This window comes from Myotis yumanensis, unplaced genomic scaffold, assembly GCF_028538775.1.
Source record: "Myotis yumanensis isolate MYYU_CA2020_CCGP unplaced genomic scaffold, mMyoYum1.0.hap1 SCAF_16, whole genome shotgun sequence".
In the NCBI taxonomy this organism is placed as follows: domain Eukaryota; kingdom Metazoa; phylum Chordata; class Mammalia; order Chiroptera; family Vespertilionidae; genus Myotis; species Myotis yumanensis.
The window spans coordinates 31,034,828-31,057,968 of NW_027223767.1; the positions used below are offsets into that span (position 1 = coordinate 31,034,828).

The following is a 23,141-nucleotide window of genomic DNA, read 5'->3' on the forward strand; positions in this document are numbered from 1 at the left end:
AGACAGAATGTAGGCATTTCAAAGGTTAGCATCTAAAGGATGAGCCTTCAAACTCAAGAAGAGAGCTGCCAGATTGTTTTTGGCTAGGACTATGCATGTTCAGTAGTAGAGGATAGATACACTGATCTAAGGATGTAAAATGAATTACATTTTGAGTTTATAGTCTGTGTCTCCAAACTCTAACACTATGTGGAGCTAAATAACTATGAAAAAACAGATGGGGAAAGGGTATTTCAAGAAAAGGCCAAAAGACCAGGGTTTAGTCTTAGACTATTCTCTCAGATATGAAAAAAAGAGAATGAATTAACAGCTGTTCCAACTTATTTCAAACATTTAGTTATACAGAACACATTTACGCTCTATCTATATGTTCTCATGACTCTGAACATCATCACCAAGATGTTCAGCATTGCCTGGCAGGTGTGGCTCAGTGGTAGAGCATCAACCTATGAAATAGAAGATCACAGTTTGATTCCTGGTCAGGGCATATGACAGGGTTGCAGGCTCGATCCCCAGTAATGGGTGGGCAGGAGGCAGCCAATCAATGATTCTCTCTAATCATTGATATTTCTATCTTTGTCCCTCTATCTTGCTCTCTGAAATCAATTTAAAAATATTTTTAAAAAATATGTTCAGCATTATTGCAAACATTGTCTATGTCTCTCTTCACTATAAATGGCTTTAAAAATTAACTTGTCATTAAGAACATTGTTTATACTTGACCAAAAAAATTTCTTATAAAACTAATCTTAGGTATTTAAATAGCAAACTATGAGAGATAAATATAACCATCTTGATAAACATTTGGTTAAGATCTATTCAAGCATAAAAACTAGAACTTTGGGCTAAAGTTCTAATTCAATATCTTAAATTTAAATAAGAGGTAAGGTAACAATAGTTTGAAATTTGCAGTTTTGAAAATGTACTTGCCATGACAAAATCTAAAATCTTGTGTAAGTCAAATCAGTTAATTACTCTAACTGTATTGAATACAAACAGCTCCTCAGTTTCATTTGTGATTTACATAAAAGAGAATAAAATTTGATTAAATATGGCAGTATGTTCAACTTACTGTGACTTCAAATTTCACTTTATAATTGTATGTGAAAAAGTAATTAAAGGCATCTGCATTCTAATATAAATATTACTTACAAGTGAAATATTGTAATTCCTTTATGTTTCCTGGATAACTTGGCTCATTACACAAATTTAAATAGTTATTGATTCTGTAAAATAAATATTTTCTGTCTACTTATAAATTAGTTAATAACAGTCTCTATTTTTATCACAAGTTTCCACTTTCCTGACATATTATTTGAAAAGTATAAAGTAGCATATATGCTTTGAGTCGAAGAGCCTACAAAGATGCCAGTAGTGAATTGCTTAGACAGAAACTGAGAATTTATAAATGATAAATCAGTCATCAGAATGTAAACCTGCCCATGTCAGAATTTCTATAAGATGTTTAACAGTAATTCTGATTTTGTGAAAATGCTCTAATAGTAAGGCTCACTAAGACAGTAGCCATTTGCTGAAGCTAGTAGCAAATTGAGTTTCTGCTGAACTTGTTTATTCTGGTTCCTTATTTTTATAAATTATAAAAAAAAACCAACTAGCAAGAAAAACTTTCCACAGATGTGGAGGAGTTCATTTTTGCACTGGTCTATAGCCCTTTGTTAGAAAATTGCCTGCTCCCAAAACAATTAATTAGTCTCTGGAAACAGTGGGTGAAACTCACTGATATTCACAAGCCAGGTATGTTTTCAATAATACAAGAGGATGCATATTCATTGTAAAGCACCTATTCTATACCAGGCATAGAGCTGAGTCCTGTAAAAGCCAAAAGTATCATTTCATGTACTCATAAAGGATAGCACAATATGCCACCCCAAATATGGCACTTTGGCATAAAGGATTATTTGGCATAAGGATTATTTTGAGTTGAGGGCAATTGAGAAGCAAATACAAGAAAAGCTCTCTGTCCTCCCCTATCTGCCTAATTTGTAAAGGTATCTTCCCTGCCCCTCTACCAGGAAGAACAGAAGTTACTCATCAGAGACAACCCTAGATCCTTATCACCAGAGGAAGGAATCTGTATAACAAACTTCATTAACAATCCTATCTGCCATTAGTTTCTCCATATTTTAGCCTTCCCACATTTTGCCATCCATAGAAGTTCAAAGCCCTTTTCTCTTTTTCTCCTCACTTCTCTACAAAATTATTGTATGTATTTTTTTGCTAGAATGATATATAAGCTCAAATTCTAACCACTCCTTGGAGTTATACATCAATGAATGCTCCGATGCAGGATGTTAATAAACTTTCATTTTCTTCATTTCTGTCTTTTTTCGGTCTAATTTAAAAGACCCAGCCAATGAACCCAATATGGATAAGGAAAAAAATTTTCCTCATCTACACTCCTTATAACACACCTATGAGGTAAGTTGTATCATTAGCCCTGTTCTTCAGAGAAGGAAAAAAGTTCAAAGAGATTAAATAAATTTCCCAGAGTTACATAAATAATAAGTGGCAGGCCAGAGTGTTCACCCAAAGTCTGAAGAACTCAACATCATATCAGTATTTCTCAAAATGTAATCCAGGGTCCATGAACATCAGATTACCCTGGAAATCTAGGAAAGTAGAGTCCTAGGGCACACTGAGTAAGTATCTTTGATGTTAGAATCAGTAACTTCCACTTTTAATAAACACCCTTCCCAAATAATTCTAATGCTCAATAAAGGCTGGTAACTACTAATATATCATAGCGGCCTTATAGTTGATTAATTTTTTAAAATTTATTTTTATTGATTTCAGAGAGGAAGGATGAGGGAGAGAGAGATAGAAACATTAATGATGAGAGAGTATCATTGATTGGCTGCTTCCTGCATGCTCCCTACAGAGGATCGAGCCTGCAACCTGGGCATGTGCCCTTGACTGGAATAGAACCTGGGACCCTTCAGTCCTCAGGACAATGCTCTATCCACTGAGCCAAACTGGCTAAGGCATTGATTAGTTTTTTTAATTTTGAGGTAGCTCTCTTATAAGAAACAAGAATATAACAAAAACCAACTATGATGCCAGCAATTTGAACTTTAAATTTTTAAATTAAATTTAATTTTATAAATAATAGAAAATTAAAAGCATATTATTTCTTCAGGTTTTTACCACACACTATTATTGGCTTATTTCTATGGCCAATATGTGCATTACAGGAGTAGATAAAATAATTAGATAATTCCCTTATATTTAAAGGAAGCTGACCTTCCATGTGCCTTAATTTAATACTAATCAGTTTTCTGTATCTCACATCATTTATTTAAGCAAAAGGTTTAGAAAGGAAGATCTTAGAACTAACTTTTGACCTTTAGAAGTTCCTTAAATTTGTAAAATATCATAATTAATTTCCCCCTAAAACATGATATGTCTTTATATAAGCCCTCACATACTATGAAATTGTTAAAACTTATTCAAATATGATAATTACCTTGGTCCTTGTCTTTGGTATAAGTTTAACCCTACAATCCTAAAATAACATATACCTACTGCTCACTGCTAGAGAAATCAAATGTTTAAATCAGTATTTACAATGTAGACTTTTAATGGCTGAAAATTTTTTGACACAGTTAAGGCCAATAACATGCATTTAGTCCACTGCACTAAGAAAAACTCCAAGATAAACAGACCATGAGTATTGTACTCAAGGGATCTGTAACTTCTAAGGAGAAACCAAGCCATTTCCAAGACTCTAAGGCAGGGGTCCTCAAACTACAGCCCACGGGCCACATGCAAATACAAATATTGTATTTGTTCCCGTTTTGTTTTTTTACTTCAAAATAAGATATGTGCAGTGTGCATAGGAATTTGTTCATAGGTTTTTTTTAAACTATAGTCCAGCCCTCCAACGGTCTGAGGGACAGTGAACTGGCCCCCTGTTTAAAAAGTTTGAGGACCCCTGCTCTAAGGTAAGGCAAAATGCATCTTAATTGCTTCAATTAAAATGTGAAGTATGCAGAAATGCAAATGAAAAATTAATTCAAACTGTAGAAAAATGGAGACCACATGACAAAAGCAGCAGCATCTGAGCTCTTAAATTCCTTGGAATTTCTTGGGTAGTAGAAGCCTTTTGTTTTACTGCATAAGGTGACTCTTGGTGGGTTCCTGGATGGGGGCTGATTACCAGAAAGATTATGGCTGATTATTCCAAGCCATAATTAGAAACTGTAACTTTCAGTCCCGCTCCCCAATCTGGAGAGGGAAAGGACCTAGAAATGAAGCCTCCATAAAAATCCCCAAAGTATGGAGTTCAGAGAGTTTCAAGACTGATGAACACATCCACATGCTAGCAGGTCTAGTTTATCCCAGCTCCACAGGGACAGAAGCTCTCTTCCAGATCTTGCCCTATGTATCTCTTCATCTGGCTGTTCATCTGTATCCTTTCACATATCCTGTATTATATAATAAATCAGTACTCATACCCATTTCCCTGAATCCTGTGAGCTATTTTAGCAAATTATCAAACCCAAGGAGGGACTCATAGGAACCTCTAATTTACAGATGATTGGTCAGAAGCACGGTGACAACCTGGACTTGTGATTGGTATCTGAAGTGGGGGACAGAGTCCTCAACCAGAGGGGCAGCCTTGTGGCACTGAGCCCTAAACCTAGTGGTGTCTATGCTAACCCTAGGTAGATAGTGTCAGAATTGAAATGAATTGCAGGACACTCAAATGGTGTTTGTAGAGCGCTGGAGAATTGCTTGCTATGGGGAAAAAACCCACACATTTGGAATATACTCGTAAAGTAGACAAAAAAGAGTTTTCCCTTTCAGCAAAGCATTTCATTTTATTACACTCTAGAAAAAAAAAAAAAAAAACAACTACTGACAATATAAATTTCTTCTTTATAGGCAATTGCATTAAAAAGTGAACAGGAAACAATGACATGTCATTACTTACAATGTGTGACTCCGGCCAGAGTTTGGTAGAAAGTGGGAGTATCACTATCATCAGTGAGGGTCACATATACACCTCCAGACAGTAGCCAACGAGAAAAGGTAAAAGCTTCTTTGTTTAGAAGAAGCCAATTTCTAAACTTTTCATAGTTTACCTTTTCACCCTATGATTAGGAAAGAAAAAGCATAGTTTAGTCAAAATTTAAAGTATCTTACTTGGATCATGCACAACTTGAAATCTGCAATTAGTTGACATTAATCTATAAAGGAAGAATTATCTAAATAAATTATCTTGTAATCTTGGAAATCAAGGTGTTTTCAAAAACAACTGTATTTCAGAACTTCCATTTGCTCGAAATCTATATGCAAATTACAACATATTTCATCAATTCATGAAAGTAGTACATTGCTACTAATAAGTCGTATTTTATTTGCTAAGGCATATCCTGAAATCAGTAAACTGCATTTCTTTTAATATTTAATAAACCCAATTTTCACTTATCCCTCTTCTTTAGCACCTCAATCTAAATTAGCATATATTTGAGAAATTAGCATATTTTAATTAAACACGTATGAAATTTAAGTGCTCTTTTAAGTTTCATTGGCAAATTAAAAACAACTTTCCCTGCCTTAGCTGGTTTGGCTCAGTGGATAGAGTATCGCCCTGCGGACTGAAGGGTCCCAGGTTCGATTCCAGTCAGGGGCATGTACTGTGGTTGTGGGCACATCCCCAGTAGGGGGTGTGCGGGAGGCAGCTGATCGATGTTTCTAACTCTCTATCCCTCTCCCTTCCTCTCTGTAAAAAATCAATAAAATATATTTAAAAAAAAAAAATTTTCCCAGAGTCCTCAACCAGGAGGCATCAATGAAAACATGTACTAGTATTCACAAGTCAACTAGAATACAAAAAAGAAACAAGTATATTTCTATTTCTTTGCTTTCTTTCCTTGCTAAGACTTCTTTGCCTTGTTAAATCTCTGGAGAAAAGTAGTACCCAGGCTGGGACAGAACATCACATGGCTATGCAAATCAATCTCTTTGGAAGATGTTACTGTGAGAAAAAGGGAGACCCAACTCACCCAGGAAATACAATTAGGAATGACACTCAGGAGATATTAAGGGATACAAATAACTTATAACCTAAAAGAGATATGGTGGATCCCTAGCCGGTTTGGCTCAGTGGATAGACCCTTGGCCTGTGGACTGAAGGGTCCTGGGTTCGAGGTCCTGGGTTCGATTCTGGTCAAGGGCACATACCTCGGTTGCAGTTTCCCTGGCCCTGATTGGGATGCGTGCCAGAGACAACCAATAGATGTGTCTCTCTCACATCGATGTTTTTCTCTCTATCTCTCCCCCACTCTCTTCTACTCTCTCAAAAAAGTCAATGGGAAAATATCCTTGAGTTAGGATTAACAAAAAAAATTAAATAAGTAAAAACAAAACAAAGAAAAAATATGAATTTCTATTTTAAAATATATATACAGTAAGAAAAAAAAAACAATACTACTCCTATGTGGATTTCCTTTATAACAAACATCATTTATCAAGGCTAATAAAGCCAAGACAGAAAAAGTAGAGACCCATTCCATGTCTCTTAAATCTAGGTGCTAGGTCCATTATCTTTTAGTTATAGTGCTTCTTTTTAGTTTTGGGGGGTTTTTTAGGAGTGCAAAACACACAAAACATTATGGAAGATCTAAAAAATAAGCCTATTCTAAGAAAACTGATACTGAAACATGGTAATTCGAAAAGCTCGAGTCTTGGTAATTTGGAAAATTACCAATTCTTGGAAAAGCTCAATCATCAGATACATTACTCAGAAATTACAGCAGGTAAATACATCAAATAGCTGAATCAGGTAAAATTAGCCCATTTATAATGTTGAGTTTTTATCACCCATTAAGTATCTAATGATTTTCATAGCCTTACATATGAATGTTGTAATACCTTGACCCCTCATTTCTTTGATCTTCCCCCTTCCAAAGCTCGTGTCCTTCATAAAACACTACCCCAGATATTTTCTACCAAAGTCTTATGATCATTTTCTTAAAATAACCATTGCTCTTCCCCAAAATGCAATTTTAAGCCTCTCCCCATCACAATTTCCTCTTATAAGCACATTCCTTCTAGTAACCCAACTCCAGTGATTTTTTATTCCACAGGACCTACAACAACGAGCTACCCTTCAAATCTAATGATCATTTCTCAGTGATCAGAGGTCAACTCATTTGACCTTTCAGTTTATTTGACTTAAAGACTCCTTCCTCTTAAAACACTTTTATCACTTGGCTTCCAGGACACTATTCACTCTTGGGTCTCCTCACAGGCTACTCATTGGACACCTGTTTTGGATTCCTCTTCATCTTGCCAATCTCTATCTATAAGCCAATAAATCCTTTCCCTTGAACTCCAACTTATTATGTCAAAAAGGATAGCTGACAACTCCACTTAAATGTCTAATATGATTCTCAAATTTAATTATGCCCCAAACCTCCCTCTCTAGTGGTCTTAGCCATCTTAGTTAATGGCAACTCATTTACTAAATCAGGCCAAACACCTTAGTCATTCTCTTCTCTTTCTGTCACAGCCCATAATCAATACAAGAAAAGATCCTGTCAACTCTACCTTCAAAATAAATATAGAATCTAAATCTAAAAACTTATCACCTCACTGACTGCCACACATGATCTAAATGGCCATTACCTCTTACTTGGGTCATTCAGATACCTCACCTGGACTCTGTCCAGCCTACCCTACAGATAAAAGCTAAAATGATCATATTTAAAAAAACAAAAACACAACTCATGTAGTCGTCTGCTCAAAATTCTCTAATGGTTTCCATCTCACTAAGGGTGAAGTCAAAGAACTCACACAGGGTCATATATATAGTACCCCTAACTCTATCCCACCCCTCCCCCAACCTCTGCAACTTCATTTCCTACAATATAGCCTGCTCACTACATTCCAGCTAAATTGGCCTCTTTGTTGCTCCTTAATCATGTCAAGTACACTCCCATTTCAGGGCCTTAGCTATATTCTCTTAGTGGAAAGTGCTTTCCCCAGATATCTGGTTTTATCTCTCACTTCCTTTAAATTTTTTGTTCAAATGTCATTTTATCTAACAAGCCTTTCCTAACTAGTCTATACAAAATACTGACACTCAGCTACCTCCTCCCTATCACCACCTAAATCTTTTTTTTTCCCTCACTCAAGGATATTTTTCCATTGATTTTTTTTTTTTTTTTTTTTAGAGAGTGGAAGGAAGAGAGGAGGAAGGGAGGGGAAAGGAGGGAGAGGAAAGAAGGAAGAGAAGGAGGGAGGGAGGGAAGAAGGGAAGAAGGGGGAAGGAGGGAGAAAGGGGGAGAAGGGGAAGGAAGAAAGGAGGGAGGGAGGGAGGGAGAGACAGAGAGAGAAACATCTATGTTGGAGAGGCATTGATTGGTTGCCTCCCACATTGATTGGTTGCCAGAGATAGAGCCTGCAACTGAGGTACCTGCCCTTGACCTGGAATCAAACCCCTTGACTCTTTAGTCCAAGGGCTGATGCTCTCTAATCACCAAGCCAAACTGGCCAGGGCTATTTTATATTTTCCTATAGCACTAATTATCATCTAATATATATACCTGCTTTTGTGCCTAAATTAGAGAACTGGGTGATAACCACATTTAATTCCCATCTATAAAACGGGAATGTCTTTATAAACCTTATTAAAATAAAAAACATATACATTTTTCCCCCAAATGAGCAGAGTATTAACACATTTGACATCTCTGGGGGAAAAAAATCCAATTAATCAAGCCTGAAAAGGTTAGATTACATTTTTTCTGACTAGCAAATGTTTATTATTGGAGGGGGGAAAAACACATAGCTAGCCAGTTTGTCTTGAAATATTAAAAGGCTATCACAGCAACTTCCAGTCAATATGTCAGAACCAAAAATGCAAGAGGCTAATCCTCTGCACCAAATACATAGAAATACTGAGTAAAATATAACACCATAACCACTACCAAAAACTGCACTGCCCAGCTCAAAAGCAAGAAAGGGAAATCTCCAAGTGCTATCAACACAGAGGAAGCTCAAAGTCAGAGTGGTAAAAATCTTAAGATAAAGAGTCCAAAGAGAGATATATATCTGCAGTATTGACAATCAATGTCTATATAGTTAGGAAGGTGACTAAACTAAACTGAATAAAAACTCCCTGAATAAAACCAAGAGCAGTGAAGGATTGTCATTTCTGTGAAATGAAAGTGAGTCAAAGGGCCATCCATAAGAAATCATACAGCATGAGTGCTGCAGGAAAGATTCAGAAACTTCTAAAAGGGTTTTTTTTTACTCCACCATCTCTAGGAACTTTTCCCATATTAGCAGACCTCGGAAAAGAAAAACGGGCATTTTCTCTGAAAGATACACATTTTGTAATGTTTAACTTTTATACAATAAAAATTAAAAAATTATGAAAAGAGAAAAAATGATAAATTTTGTAAACCGAAATATTTTATAATGCAAATCAACTGAGTAATAAAATAACAGGCCCTGATGGGTCATAGAGATACAAGACTGGATCAAGGCAAATGAGTGATTTACCTATATGTCCATGATGAAAAGCAATGGCACTACAATGCGAGCAATGCCCAGGTTCCTGCAGGATCACAGTGTGAGAATGTGTGTGTTGGTGTGAGAATATGGGAGTGTATTTCATTATAGACAGCTGCCTTTACAGTAGAATTGGGTTTCAGATTCACATATGTAGCTGAAATAAGTACCATGGATCTTTGAGCACAAAATATGGTTAAAACATCAACTGTTAAATAAAAAAATGTTAAGAATATGCTGCACATAAATATTTATTCATCATAGCAAACTAAGAATTAATACTCATAGTCAACAGGTAGGGATAAAATGTAAATCTTTAAATATACCTCTGAGAAACATTTCCTGAGTGTATCTGGGACTTTACCATCCACAACATGGAGCATTCTTTCCATTTCTTCCCGTGTAACATAGCTTCCGGATTCACTTGCAAAAAGACTAAAAATGTCTAGGATAAAGGAAAAATAAATTAATCTTATCACAGATCAAATATACCCCTTGGTGGAAGTAGGGAGGAAAGAGAAAGGTAACAATTACTCAGTGATTACTAGTGCCAAGCACTTTATGAACACATAAATTTATTTATTCCTCAAAACAACCCAGCAATGCAAATTAAAACAGAAATGTGAGCCCTAACCAGTTTGGCTTAGTGGATAGAGTGTCGGCCCACAGTATGAAGAGTCCCGGGTTTGATTCCAGTCAAGGGCAGGTACCTCTGTTGCATGCTGCATCCCCCAGCCCTGGTCAGGGCACTTGTGGGAGTAAACCAATTGATGTGTCTCTCTCACATCAATGTTTCTCTCTCTCTGTCTCTTTCCCCTCCCTGTAGCAGTCTCTAAAAATCAATGGAAAAATATCCTTGGGTGAGGATTAAAAAAAAACAACCCATCCAGCAATGTGATATACTTTTAAACATACCAAATTTGCAAAAATGTTTAGGTGTGACAATACAAAGAGTTAGCAATAATGTGGGAAAAACAGAAACTCTTATACATTGTTAATTAGAGTATGAATTACTGCAACCACTGCTGCTATGAACATTTGTGTACTTTTTTTTAAATGAATACAGTTGCCCCTTGAACCACACAGATTTGAACATTGGGGGTCCACTTATACACAGATTCCCCCCCACACACACAATAAATACCTCTACTGTTTTTCAATTCACAATTGGGAGCCTACAGATACAGAAGACTGACTGTATGCATTGATCTATGCCATTTTATATAGGCCACCTTGAGCATCTTCAAATTATGGTATTCCCAGGAGGTCCTGAAACCAATCCCTCCTAGATACCAAGGGATAGCTAAGTTTTGAATGGGTCAAAAATTGTATCTGAATTTTCAACTGTACAGGAGTTGGTGCCCCTAATTCCTGCATTGTTCCAGGGTCAACTATCCATTTTCAATTTTCTTGGGTATGTAACTAGAAGTGGAATTGCTGGATCATATGATAACTTGATTTTTAAAACTTTGTTTTTATTGATTTTTGAGAGAGAGAGAAAAAAGCACATCGATGTGAGAGCAAAACTTTGATCGACTGCCTCCTATATGCCCCCTAACAGGAATCAAGTCTGCAACTTGGGCACGTGCCCTGACTGGGAATCCAACCGGCAACGGTAGGACTACGCCCAATCGAGCCACAACAGGCCAGGGCAAAAACTTGATTTTTAACAAAAGTCTGAGGAACTGCCCAATTGTTTTCTCAAGTGGCTACACTATAAGCAATGTATGAGGATTGCAATTTTCCCACATCCTCACTAACACTAAATATTATGTTTCTTCAGTTTGTTTATTTGTTATCCTCACCAGAGGATAGTTTTCCTTTAATTTTTAGAGAGAGTGGAAAGAGAGGAAGGGAGACGGGAGAGAGAAACATCGATGTGAAAGAGACATATTGATTGGTTGCCTCCCAAATGTGCCCCAACTGGAGCCAGAGATTGAACCTGCAATCCCTCAATGCTCTGGCCGATGCTCTAAAATATTGGCCAGGGCTATGTTTCTTTTTAATTTTAACCATTCTCGTGGGTGTGACTTGTTGTATCATTGTAATTTTTTATTACATTTCCCTAAAAACTAATTATGTTGAGCATTTTTCTTTTTAAAAAAACATATTTTTATTGATTTCAGAAAGGAAGGGAGAGGGAGAGAGAGATAGAAACATCAATATCAATGATGAAAGAGAATCATTGACTGGCTGCCTCCTGCATGCCCCAAGCTGGGGATGGAGCCCACAACCAGAGCATGTGCCCTGACCGGGTATGCAACCATGACTTCCTGGTTCATAGTCGGTGCTCAACCACTGACCCACACTGGCTGGGTTGTTGAGCATTTTTTCAAGGGCTTTTGGACACTTGTTATCTTCTTCAGATAAATATCAATTTAAATCCTTTGCTTATCATCAGAAATTTGAGGTAAGGCCCTAACTGGCTAGCTCACTCGGTTACAGCATAATCCTGATATGCCAAGTTTGTGGGTTCGCTCCCTGGTCAGGGCACATACAAGAAATAACCAGTGAATACATAAGTAAATGAAACAACAAAGCAATTTCTCTCTCTCTCTCTCAAATCAATATAAAAAAATGAGGTAAAATAATTCTGTGCCCATCTATATTATCATATTGAGATAAAAAAAAGTACTTACATTTTGCTTTCTCTTCATCTTTGCCTCTTGTAAGAAGAACAAGTCCAACTATTAAATTATTGAAGTGTAGTCCCTTTGATGTTCCACCAAAAGAACAGTAAATCACCTAGGAGAAAATGATAAAGCCAATCTTAGATGTTGAGGAATCTGAGGCTGATAACACCTTAAACAAATCTTGTCTCCATCTCCAAACAAGGCCCCTGGTAAACTTTAGTGAAATTATGTTAAGTTTCTCCCCCTTCTTCCTCTTTAACACCTTGTTATTGCACTGAGCCAAGAATATACTGTATGTATTCTCAAATACATATACCACTGGCTCACACACTAAATATTTATTCTGTTTCTTTGGATTCCTTAGCAAAGTCCAGAAAGATAAGGTCCTTCAACAGCCCTAATAATGTGATAAGGATTCTGTGGTATTACAGAACTTCCTTCAACTTCTATAGAATGTATACACATCATTTTGATTTGAAAGACTGACATTCTCTAACTGAATGTGTAACCACGCAGAAACTTCATTTCTTTAATATGACCTTTTCTTCTTTCTTTCCTTTTGATTCAAACTGGCCTCATCCAGCAACCAGACCCATGTGCCTTCTTCGTTGCACATTCACTCCCTCAATCATTAAATCCTTGGGACAATGACATTATGGTCTGCATCAAATAATCTCAGGAACAAAGCCTCAGGTCTGTTGATTAGAGACAGAGTTTCAGTCAGACTAGAGATAACATCTAGGCCTTAGTTGTGTTCAGCTCCAGAAAAAAACACTATTTAGTTCAGTCTCTGCTGTCCTATACAAAACATCCATCTTTCAACCACAAAGTTAAATGTTCTATACAAACAAAGCTGGGTTGGAGAACCACCCAGCTTTAGTTTTTTCCAGATATTCAGCATGCAAAGGTCGGCTTGTAGCACTGGAGAACCTTGACCGCATCTTCTTTGTTGAATCTCCCTCACTTCCTCCCAATGATAACCTAATCTCCCTAATCCTCAGAATCTTAGCATGTATATTCTGTGCTTTCAATCTTGGTTCTGTTTAAAAATGCCCAGGAGTCAGTCTAACTTCCCCTGATTCCTTCCTCTTCATACACCTCTGAGACTGCCACACCACCTGTCTCTTCCTAGGGTTCCATACCCCCAGCCAGCACAACATTACGGCCAAGGTACAGACTGTTACTTACAAATAGCACCTCGTCCTAAGCATTTTAAATCAATGAGTAGGGTTATGATATAGAAGGCATATGTATTAATTTTGTAAATAACAAAGTTGGGAGGGATGGCTAATAAAATAGGTATTACAGAATACCTATTCTGATTCTACAATACAGAATCAAACTCATCAAGATGGACACTTGGCTAAAGGTAATAAGATTAAATGTAATGTATTTAGAGTTTCTTAACAATTTAATTTATATAAATATAGAAGAACAGAATTGAGCTTGGAAATTTTAGGCAACAAAGCTATAACCTTTTTGCATAAGTTAACAGAATTTTATGCTGCATGGTAATGACACAAGAATAAAGTATTCTCCTACTGTTCACTAATCTAATTCAATCTAGAGAACAGCATGGGATTAACCAGTATGCATATTAACTATGGTTAGGGAGCAGCAGGGGAAAAGAAGTTATTTAAATGCCTATAAGGGAAGGTTCCAGTTTCCCAATTCAAATAGCTGAATTCCATCTCTGGGAGGTATAAGATTTCCTATGGGGGCTCCAGTAGAGACAACAAAAATTTGGGATCATGATACTGTGCCAAAATCCTCTGTGGCTTCTAGTTCCACCCCCATTTCTAAAGCCAGAAAATGAGGATTAATAAGAATAGCATCTACACCTCACATAGTGTGGTGAGAATTACATGAGATAAATTACATAAAATGTTTATCATAGCTCCAGATAACTGGCAAATAACTCCATAAATGTTAGTTATTATCATCTTCAGTGGGAAGCAACATAGAACAGTAGCTAAAATGGATTTGGATACATGGACTTGCTCATTAACTTTAATACTTGAGCAAGTAACCTAAGTTCCTTAAGCCTCAGTATCTTTTCCTCACTGATAAAATGATAGTAACATCAATACTTACATAATGACAAATGTCATATAACTTAAGTTGTCAGATAAAAATTTGTGAATTCACTAGGCAAATATAATTTAGCTAAGTGTTCAAAGTTAATATCCCAATTAATAGATAAACCAGCTACATGTGGTTGTTCAAAGTACTAAATGATATACTTGCAAAGCAGCTAATAAAGTAACTAGCATATAATATTAATAAACAACAATCAAAGTCTATCACAGTGACATAGTATCTCTGAGGGAAAGTTTGGTTTCAAATAACCAAATTGTACCTCTTCTAACATCTGCAAACTATGTTATTATATACTAGTGGCCTGGTGCATGGATTCGTGCACATTGAAAGGAAATTGATTAGAAGAAATATTTTATTGAGTGCTGAGAAACCACGATGGCGGCATAGGTTAACGCCGGAGATGGCTGCCTCGAACAACCACTTCAAAAATACAACTAAAAGACGGAACGGACATCATCCAGAACCACAGGAAGGCTGGCTGAGTGGAATTTCTACAACTAGAAGGAAAGAGAAAAGCATACCAAGACTCAGAGGAGGTGCGGTGCTGAAGTAAATACAAAGGTGCAAAGGTGCATGTGGAGAGGGCTGGCGGCTGAGGACACGATTGTCTTTTTCAATCGGGAGGGAGTCTCAGGCTCTGAGCTCCAGTTCCGGGCGAGTCTCTGGGGACCCAGACTCATACTGGAGAAACGGGACTGTCTGGCATCGTTTGGAACTCAAGGGCAGCTTTCTCTCGGAGGCACTCACAGCGATTGCCAGGACCTCTGAAGGCAGGACTGAGAGCAGCCATACTGCTTGATCGCTCGGCCCGCCCTGTTGATCCCCTAGGACCCCGCCCCGCCCAAGCCTTGCACGGAGGCTTTTGCATATGAAAGGCCCGGCCCTTTGTAATCTGAAAATTACTTAAAAAACTGCAGCTGCCCCAAGGCCCCAGGGCAACTTGCATTGCTTTACAGCTGGCTTCTGCTGGGTAGCCTCAGGCAAAGGCGAGATTAGCACCTCCTTAGATCCAAGAGCCAGTGAACCCAGTGGTCAGAGTGGGACCATCCAATTACAACTCAGATCCATAAGGGACACGCTCAGGGGCAGACTCAGTGAGCACCAAAGCCCCACTGAAGCAAGTCTTGCCCCAGAAGGGTGTCTTCAGCACAGAAGTTCTCCCACCGTAGATACAGCTGATTCTCACAGCCAAATGGCCTGGAGGTCAAATCCTCCCAGTGTTACCTACAACAATCAAGGCTTAACTACAACAAGACTGTGCACAAAGCCCACAAGGGGGTGCACCAAGAGTGTCTACCTCAGGTAATTGGGGAGGCTGAGCCACTGGGCCCTATAGGACACTTAGCACAGAAAGCCACTCTATCGACACAGCGAAGCATAAAAAATGCCGAGACAAAGAAACAGGACACAAAGGACAGAAATGGAGGAAAGCAAACTACTGGATATAGAGTTCAAAACCACACCTTTTAGGTTTTTCAAGAATTTTCTAGAAACCGCCGATAAATGTAGTGAGATCCTCAAGAAATCTAGTGAGACCCTCGATGTTGTGATAAAGGACCAACTAGAAATTAAGCATACACTGACTGAAAAAGAATATTATACAGACTCCCAACAGCAGACCAGAGGATCGCAAGAATCGAGTCAAAGATTTGAAATATGAAGAAGCAAAAAACACCCAACTGGAAAAGCAAAATGAAAAAAGAATCCAAAAATAGTGTAAGGAGCCTCTGGGACAGCTTCAAGCATATCAACATCTGAATTATAGGGGTGCCAGAAGAAGAGAGAGAGCAAGATATTGAAAACCTATTTGAAGAAATAATGACAGAAAACTTCCCCTGCCTGGTGAAAGAAATAGACTTACAAGTCCAGGAAGTGCAGAGAACCCCAAACAAAAGGAATCCAAAGAGGACCACACCAAGACACATCATAATTAAAATGCCAAGAGCAAAAGACAAAGAGAGAATCTTAAATGCAGCAGGAGAAAAAAAGTCAGTTACCTACAAGGGAGTACCCATACGACTGTCAGCTGATTTCTCAACAGAAACTTTGCAGGCCAGAAGGGAGTGACAAGGAATATTCAAAGTGATGAATACCAAGAACCTACAACCAAGATTACTTTATCCAGCAAAGCTATCATTCAGAAGTGAAGGTCAGATAAAGAGCTTCACAGATAAGAAAAAGCTAAAGGAGTTCATCACCACCAAACCAGTATTATATGAAATGCTGAAAGGTATCCTTTAAGAAGAGGAAGAAGAAGAAAAAGGTAAAGATACAAATTATGAACAACAAATACACATCTATCAACAAGTGAATCTAAAAATCAAGTGAATAAATAATCTGATGAACAGTATGAACTGGTGATTATAATAGAATCAGGGACATAGAAAGGGAATGGACTGACTATTCTTGCGGGGGGGAAAGGATTGTGGGGGGTGCGGGAAGAGATTGGACAATAATCGTGCACCTATGGATGAGGACAGTGGGTGGGGACTGAGGGCGGAGGGTGGGGTGGGAACTGGGTGGAGGGGAGTTACGGTGGGAAAAAAGAGGAACCAATGTAATAATCTGAACAATAAAGATTTAATTAAAAAATATATATATATATTTTAAAAATAAATAAATTTTCTTAGGTTTGGAAGTCCTTTCAGATGGAGAAAAATTTGATATATTGGTATATCATTCCTATTTCTTTTTTTTTTTTTTTAATATATTTTATTGATTTTTTACAGAGAGGAAGGGAGAGAGATAGAGAGTTAGAAACATCGATGAGAGAGAAACATCGACCAGCTGCCTCCTGCACATCTCCCACTGGGGATGTGCCCGCAACCCAGGTACATGCCCTTGACCGGAATCGAACCTGGGACCTTTCAGTCCGCAGGCCGACGCTCTATCCACTGAGCCAAACCGGTTTCGGCTCATTCCTATTTCTTAAATGTAAAAGTTGTAGTAAGCAAGGCATTTCTGAGAACTTCCATGACAGTCAAAAATTGTCTCACCTAGGCAAACTACAGTAAAATACCATTATTAATTTGACCTTATCTTTCAAACTAAGAGCCAAGCATGCTCAGGGCAAGCTCTTCCTAAATTCATGCCAGTTGGTGCCTTTACCTACAGTCACTGGTAGCTTATACTGACCTAAACATTATACTACTCAACTATTAAGTAAACACTATATAACTCTATAAGAAATGGGAAAATCAAAAGCTAACTCAACTATTTGTATCAGTGTGTGACAAACATTGTGTCAACAGCTGAATTTATGTTTATTAAATCACATGGTCAACTAGAATACTCATCATAAAACAAAAGAGGTTATAAATATCTTTAATATCATCACTAGAACAATATCATCTACATAGTAAATTTTCGGAGTAATCACTATTGAAAATCTCAAACTAAGATGTAAACAACAAAGAATGCAAAATTATATAAACTTATTTCCAGTAATCAAGAAAGATTTCAGCCCTGGGCAGGTAGTTCAGTTGGTTAGAGGGTCATCCCAATAACGCCAATGTTGCAGGTTCCATCCCTGCATGTTCCATCAGGGCACATGTAAGAAGCACCAATGAATGCATAGATAAGTGGAACAATAAATCAGCGTTTCTCTCTCTCTTAAATCAATAAATAGGTGAATTCATACTGAAGCAATAGGTGAATTCATACTGAAACAGAGAACCCAGTAAGTCATATTAGGAAAAAGCTAACTGTCATAAATCTGAAATAATGACAGAACAAGAACTACACAATTTTACACAATACATATAAGAGAATTAATGCAACATATATCCCCACCCAAAAAAAAAAAAAAAATTAGAACACACACATACACACACAAAAATGTAATCTCTATATCATGTAAACCACAAGATTCAAAAGCACACAAGTCAGGTCAGAATAGAAACTGTCTCTAATTAAATTAGGAATGGTGAATTATGGTTCTATGTAATATACCAAGCTTAAAATTCCTATTATAGCCCTAGCTAAAGTGGATAGAGCGTCAGCCTGCAGACTAAAGGGTCCCAGGTTCAATTCTGGCCAAGGGCATATGCCTGAGTGTGGGCTCGATCCCCCCCAGTGAGGGGTGTGCAGGAGGCAGACAATCGGTGATACTCTCTCATCATTGATATTTCTATCTCTCTCTCCCTTCCTCTCTGAAATCAATAAAAATAAAAAAATAAAAAAATTCCTATTATAACTTTCCCTGTTTTATTAATCTTATTCTCTTTGTACATTTAGAATGACATATACATATCTGTGACTATACCTATAAAATAGTAAACTTATTATTTTTAGAAAGGGAATATTTTTATCAACTTAGCACATTTTATCTCTATCTAAAAACTTCAGTAGAATTTAAATAAGCCTTTACAAGTTCCAAAAAGCTAGTGTTTCATCTACAACATTTACTTTTATAGAATTTAATTTTTTTTTTTTTAAGAGATGTATTGCCATGATTTATTTATCATTGCCAGATTTCGGAGGAATTACATAAGGAGAAAAACATACTGATCTACTCTAAGATTTTCTGACTTTCCTTGCTAATTCCTTTTCATGGATTTAAAACAAAACAGCAACTGTTGGTATAAAACTTTCTTTCTATGCATAACCATGCCTTAGACCTTCTATTCTAAACAGGCCTTTTCCAGCTTACTACCCCTGACATGGGTATGGTGATTCAGGCCTGCAAGACAGTATTACAGGCTGCCAACTGTTAGCTGTCTTTCAACAGAGACCAAAACCTGATGGGCACTGTTCCTGCCCATTTGGGCACCTGCTCTCTTGGCAGCTAGCCATCCTTTATTTTTGGGGGTCACCCCAAATAGTTCCCTTCCAGGACAGCCAGCACACATTCAAACCTGCAAGAGAATTAAAGGTCAATATAACATATCAATACAATGAAACATGATATTGGCATCATGGCCGCTTCAGGCAGCCAAATCCTACTAAAGTCTATTCTTGACCTTTCTATAAATTGTCCTTGTTTCTTTGGAGCCATGTCCATGAAGATGCAGGCATCATCTAAGTCTATTACACAGTATTGTGGGGGCTCCCAGTAGCAGGAGTGATCGCGAGCAATGTTACCAGCATCAGGCAGGTCGAGCATGCTGTAGCAGGTTGCGTTGATCTCGATTGACACTCCATTTGGTGATGAAGTCTTTCCAGATCACGGATGGATCCGCTGACCGGACGTGAGTGTGATGGACCCAGGTCGCGACGCCGTCTACCTTGAGAGCGGTGGGGGTTGTCAGCACCACAGTGTAGGGACCCTTCCAACGTGGCTCCTGGCGGTGCCTTCTGACATAGACCCAATCTCCTGGTCTGTGCTGATGAGGAGTTGGGGTTGGGCCTGTCTCATAGATGGCGCGGAGGCACAGCCAAATGTCCTCGTGCACCCTATTTAATTTCTATCATCTAGCTGGGGTGATCTCCATGGGAAGGGCCCGGCTTGCGTCCAGAGTCACTGCCGCCGCAGCCGGGCCCCCCAGGTGTCCGGCCCCCAGGCTCCGTAGGGGACCTTCCCCAGGACCCGACACCGCCGGGGGGCCTCGCTGCTCCCGCCTCCTGCAAGCGACGCGCCGGCCTTGCCCCCCGCGCTCTGCCTGGCTCCGCTCGCTCGCCACCTGCCCGGGGGCCGCCGCCCGCCTGCCGCCGCCACTGCCAAGCCGCCTGGTCCCGCAGCTCGGCCGGGCTCCGGGGCGAGGGCTGCGCTCGCCATGCGCCGCGCTCCTGCACACCAGCTCCCGGGCGCCCAGCGCCCCGACTGCGCAGCAAGCGGCCTCCGTGTGTCGGCCTCAGCTTCCACATCCAGGCAGCTCCCGGGCGGGCAGGCGCATCCTCTCCTGCGGCCTGAGGCACAGTGATCCCTGCTCACCTTCCCTGCCCGGGAGGCGCGCAGGCGGGCGGCGGGCAAGGAGCGAGCGGCGAGCAGAGGCGAGCGGGGACCCCTCCCCTGCCTTTACACTCACATACTTTTACCAGACATTCATTCAGAGTTTAAACAATCCATTCAATTCCTAACAACTTCCCAACTCCTGAGGGAGCTCTAAAGCCTCCCCCAATCTCCTTGAAATGATCAATCACAATACCCAAAGGAGCAGTCTGAGTCCGTCCCATAACATCCGTCCAGTAAGTCCACAGAAAACAGAAAAACACAGACACAGACAAACAGGGCCCCAAAGAACAGCCTTCCAACTCCATGGAAGCAACTAGACGATGGCCTTACGCCAAACCGGCGGGAACGACCCGCCTCGTCTCAAATCTGCGAGAGGAAACCACATCTCTCGTGAGGGGAATACACATCCCTCAAATCCGTGAGGAGAATACACATTCCTCAAATCCGTAAGGGGGATACACATCCCTCGTGGGGAGCAGAACGTCTTCTAACTCTCCCCCGCCTGTGGTCTTTCACAGCGCATCCGCCTAGACCCCTCAGGCACTTACAGATTCCAGAAGTGAGCTCACACAGGACAGATAAAGAACAAGTCCCTGAACAGAGGCAGTAGAAAACTGCCTAGGAATGCTTCTCTTCTACCTTTTTAAAAAGATAGGCCAGATTCGAACCCTTAGCCAGTCCGAGTTTTGATGGTGAGTACCATCTATAAGCCATTCCTCCAGATATAGGACAAGTCCCTTAGAGATAACATATATCACACAGAACAGAATACACAACACACAGACACTTACCGCAGCCAGTCAAACTCTACAGATTGGGGGGGTCCCTACATGGTCTTGGGAATCCCGGACGAGCCCCCAAATGTTATGCCCAGATTTCAAGATCCCCAAGAAACCACATTAGGGAGCCAGCCAGTCCGATGCAAAAGCATAAGAGTCTGTATTTCAAGCTAGCTTGAGCTCTCCGTCCACCAGACTCACCGACACAACGGCAAGCCAAGTGGCCAAGAGCAGAATTTAATTTTTTTATATGAAAAGGTTTTCTTTAACACAAAATTTATAAAACATAACCCCAACATAAAAATATGCCAGAGTGATGAGGTTTACAAGAATAAGACGCCAGTCATACAAATGGTTTCATGATCATAATCAGTGGCTAGTAAAGCTCAGAAATACAAAAGAAGCAGAATTGCAGCTCTGCAGTACTTCCATTTAGCCTCTAAGAACATAGCCATATTGACATCTAAAACTTACCTACTCAGCAAGAAAAATAAAGGGGGATTTAAGTTTGTTAAGACCAAGAGGCCCCACAAAAATTCAGGCTGGTGGGTAACTATCTCAAAGGAACACCTAGAACACAGAGATTACCTCAGCAACTTTTGGAGGCACTCCATCCCCAAGCACTTCCTTGATAAAGCAGTGCTGGCCCATGTAATATGAGAGTCCACAGGTCCTCTTGAAGGCATCTTTCAGTCGTTTCAGCTCTACATCTGTAACTGCAATTCAGAAATAGAAGATGGATAAGAAACCAGAAGAGAAAAGAAATCTTCATTTTTTCAACCCAGTTCCTAATAAAATTTGGCAAATATTACTTCTCTCCCCAGATAAGTAAAACAAACCCAAAGATATTTAGACATAATTCTAATATTTACAAATCTAATCTAGAAAATAAATATGAAAATTCTTGACCCACTATTTTCAAACAACAGATTATATATACAAATTTCAAGCAGGGGCAAGGAAGAGGCAACAAGTATTTCAAATTAGCAGGTAAATTAAATGGAATTAGATTCTGGCATTAATATGTTTCCAGCAGCAATGTACTCATTCCTTTGAGATAAAAATTATATTGTTTGTAGTCCTTAAGCATGCACCTATCAAAGTGGAAAATAACCCCAAGTTTCGCTTAAATTTTTGTCATCATTTACAGATAATGTAACCTATTAATAGAAGATTCTAACAACCTAAAATTTTTAGATACTATCAAAAAATGATTACTGAGCCATTACTTCCTTTTAGGCATTGAAGACTTTTTTCATTGAATAGAACAATCAATCTCTGTCTACAAAGACAGAAAAATAAACACTCTTTAATGCTATGCAGTCAGTACAATGATCACAAAGGAGACACAGAAATGATATTTTTAGTCCATGCTAGAAGAAAAGAAAGACTTCTGGCCAGAAAAGATGATTACATGATATTTTAAAGATTAATCCAAGCAAAGAGGACAAGGACATACCAAGCAGAGATAACAGTTTGTTTCTATACATATAGAACTTACGGAGACTTGATAGTACTATAATAAAATAAACAAGGCAGGGAATAGTAAATAATAAGTTTAGAGAGACAATCATTGACCAAGTGATAGAAATTCTGTTCTGTCATAATAAGGAAGGGATACAGTCAGATACAATTCAGATAGAAACTCCAGGCAAACATAAAACAGGACACAGATAAAATTCAGATAGTTCACTCTACCAGTAATGTAGAGAACTGAACAAACCTGGAAGCAAAAAGTAGACTGCTACTTCAAGAAGAAAAGGAGGAGCTAAATCTGGGAAATATCTAGAAAGAAAAGTCAGTAGAACTTGGACCTTGTTTGAAAGTAAAAGCAATCTATAATAATACTCAGGATTCTATATTGAGAAGTTTGAAAGATAGCATTATCATGTAGAAAGGGAATATAAGAAAATGAGGATGTGATCAAGAAAAGATGATACATTCTGGTAAGAACACATCAAATATAGGAAGAAACTGGAAGAGATCAATTCTTAGAGTGTATGGAAAAAAATACTTAAAGAAAGTTGATAGGAATAGTTACAACAGGAAAAACAAGAGTGTGGTCTCCAAACAAGAGGAAGAAGGGACTGGTCTACAGTCTCAAGTAAAGCAGAAAGGAACAGCAAGATAAAGACTGAAGAGTGCCTGGCACATAGATTATCTATCATTCAATAAGTGTCTGTGGTAGGGAGG

The 23,141-nt window shown here is 38.8% G+C and overlaps 1 protein-coding gene across 3 annotated transcripts in view; it reads right to left on the reverse strand.

The window, feature by feature from the left end:
• Positions 1 to 23,141, reverse strand: part of USP32 (ubiquitin specific peptidase 32) — a 126,038-nt gene that overhangs the window by 68,535 nt on the left and 34,362 nt on the right. For all 3 annotated transcript variants that reach the window (XM_070394676.1, XM_070394677.1, XM_070394674.1), the window contains exons 2-5: positions 21,537 to 21,664; positions 12,183 to 12,288; positions 9,870 to 9,988; positions 4,955 to 5,114 (exon numbers count right to left, since the gene is read on the reverse strand). In XM_070394676.1, coding sequence (XP_070250777.1) covers positions 4,955 to 5,114; positions 9,870 to 9,988; positions 12,183 to 12,288; positions 21,537 to 21,664 — 513 coding nt within the window. The remainder of the gene's footprint in view (positions 1 to 4,954; positions 5,115 to 9,869; positions 9,989 to 12,182; positions 12,289 to 21,536; positions 21,665 to 23,141) is intronic.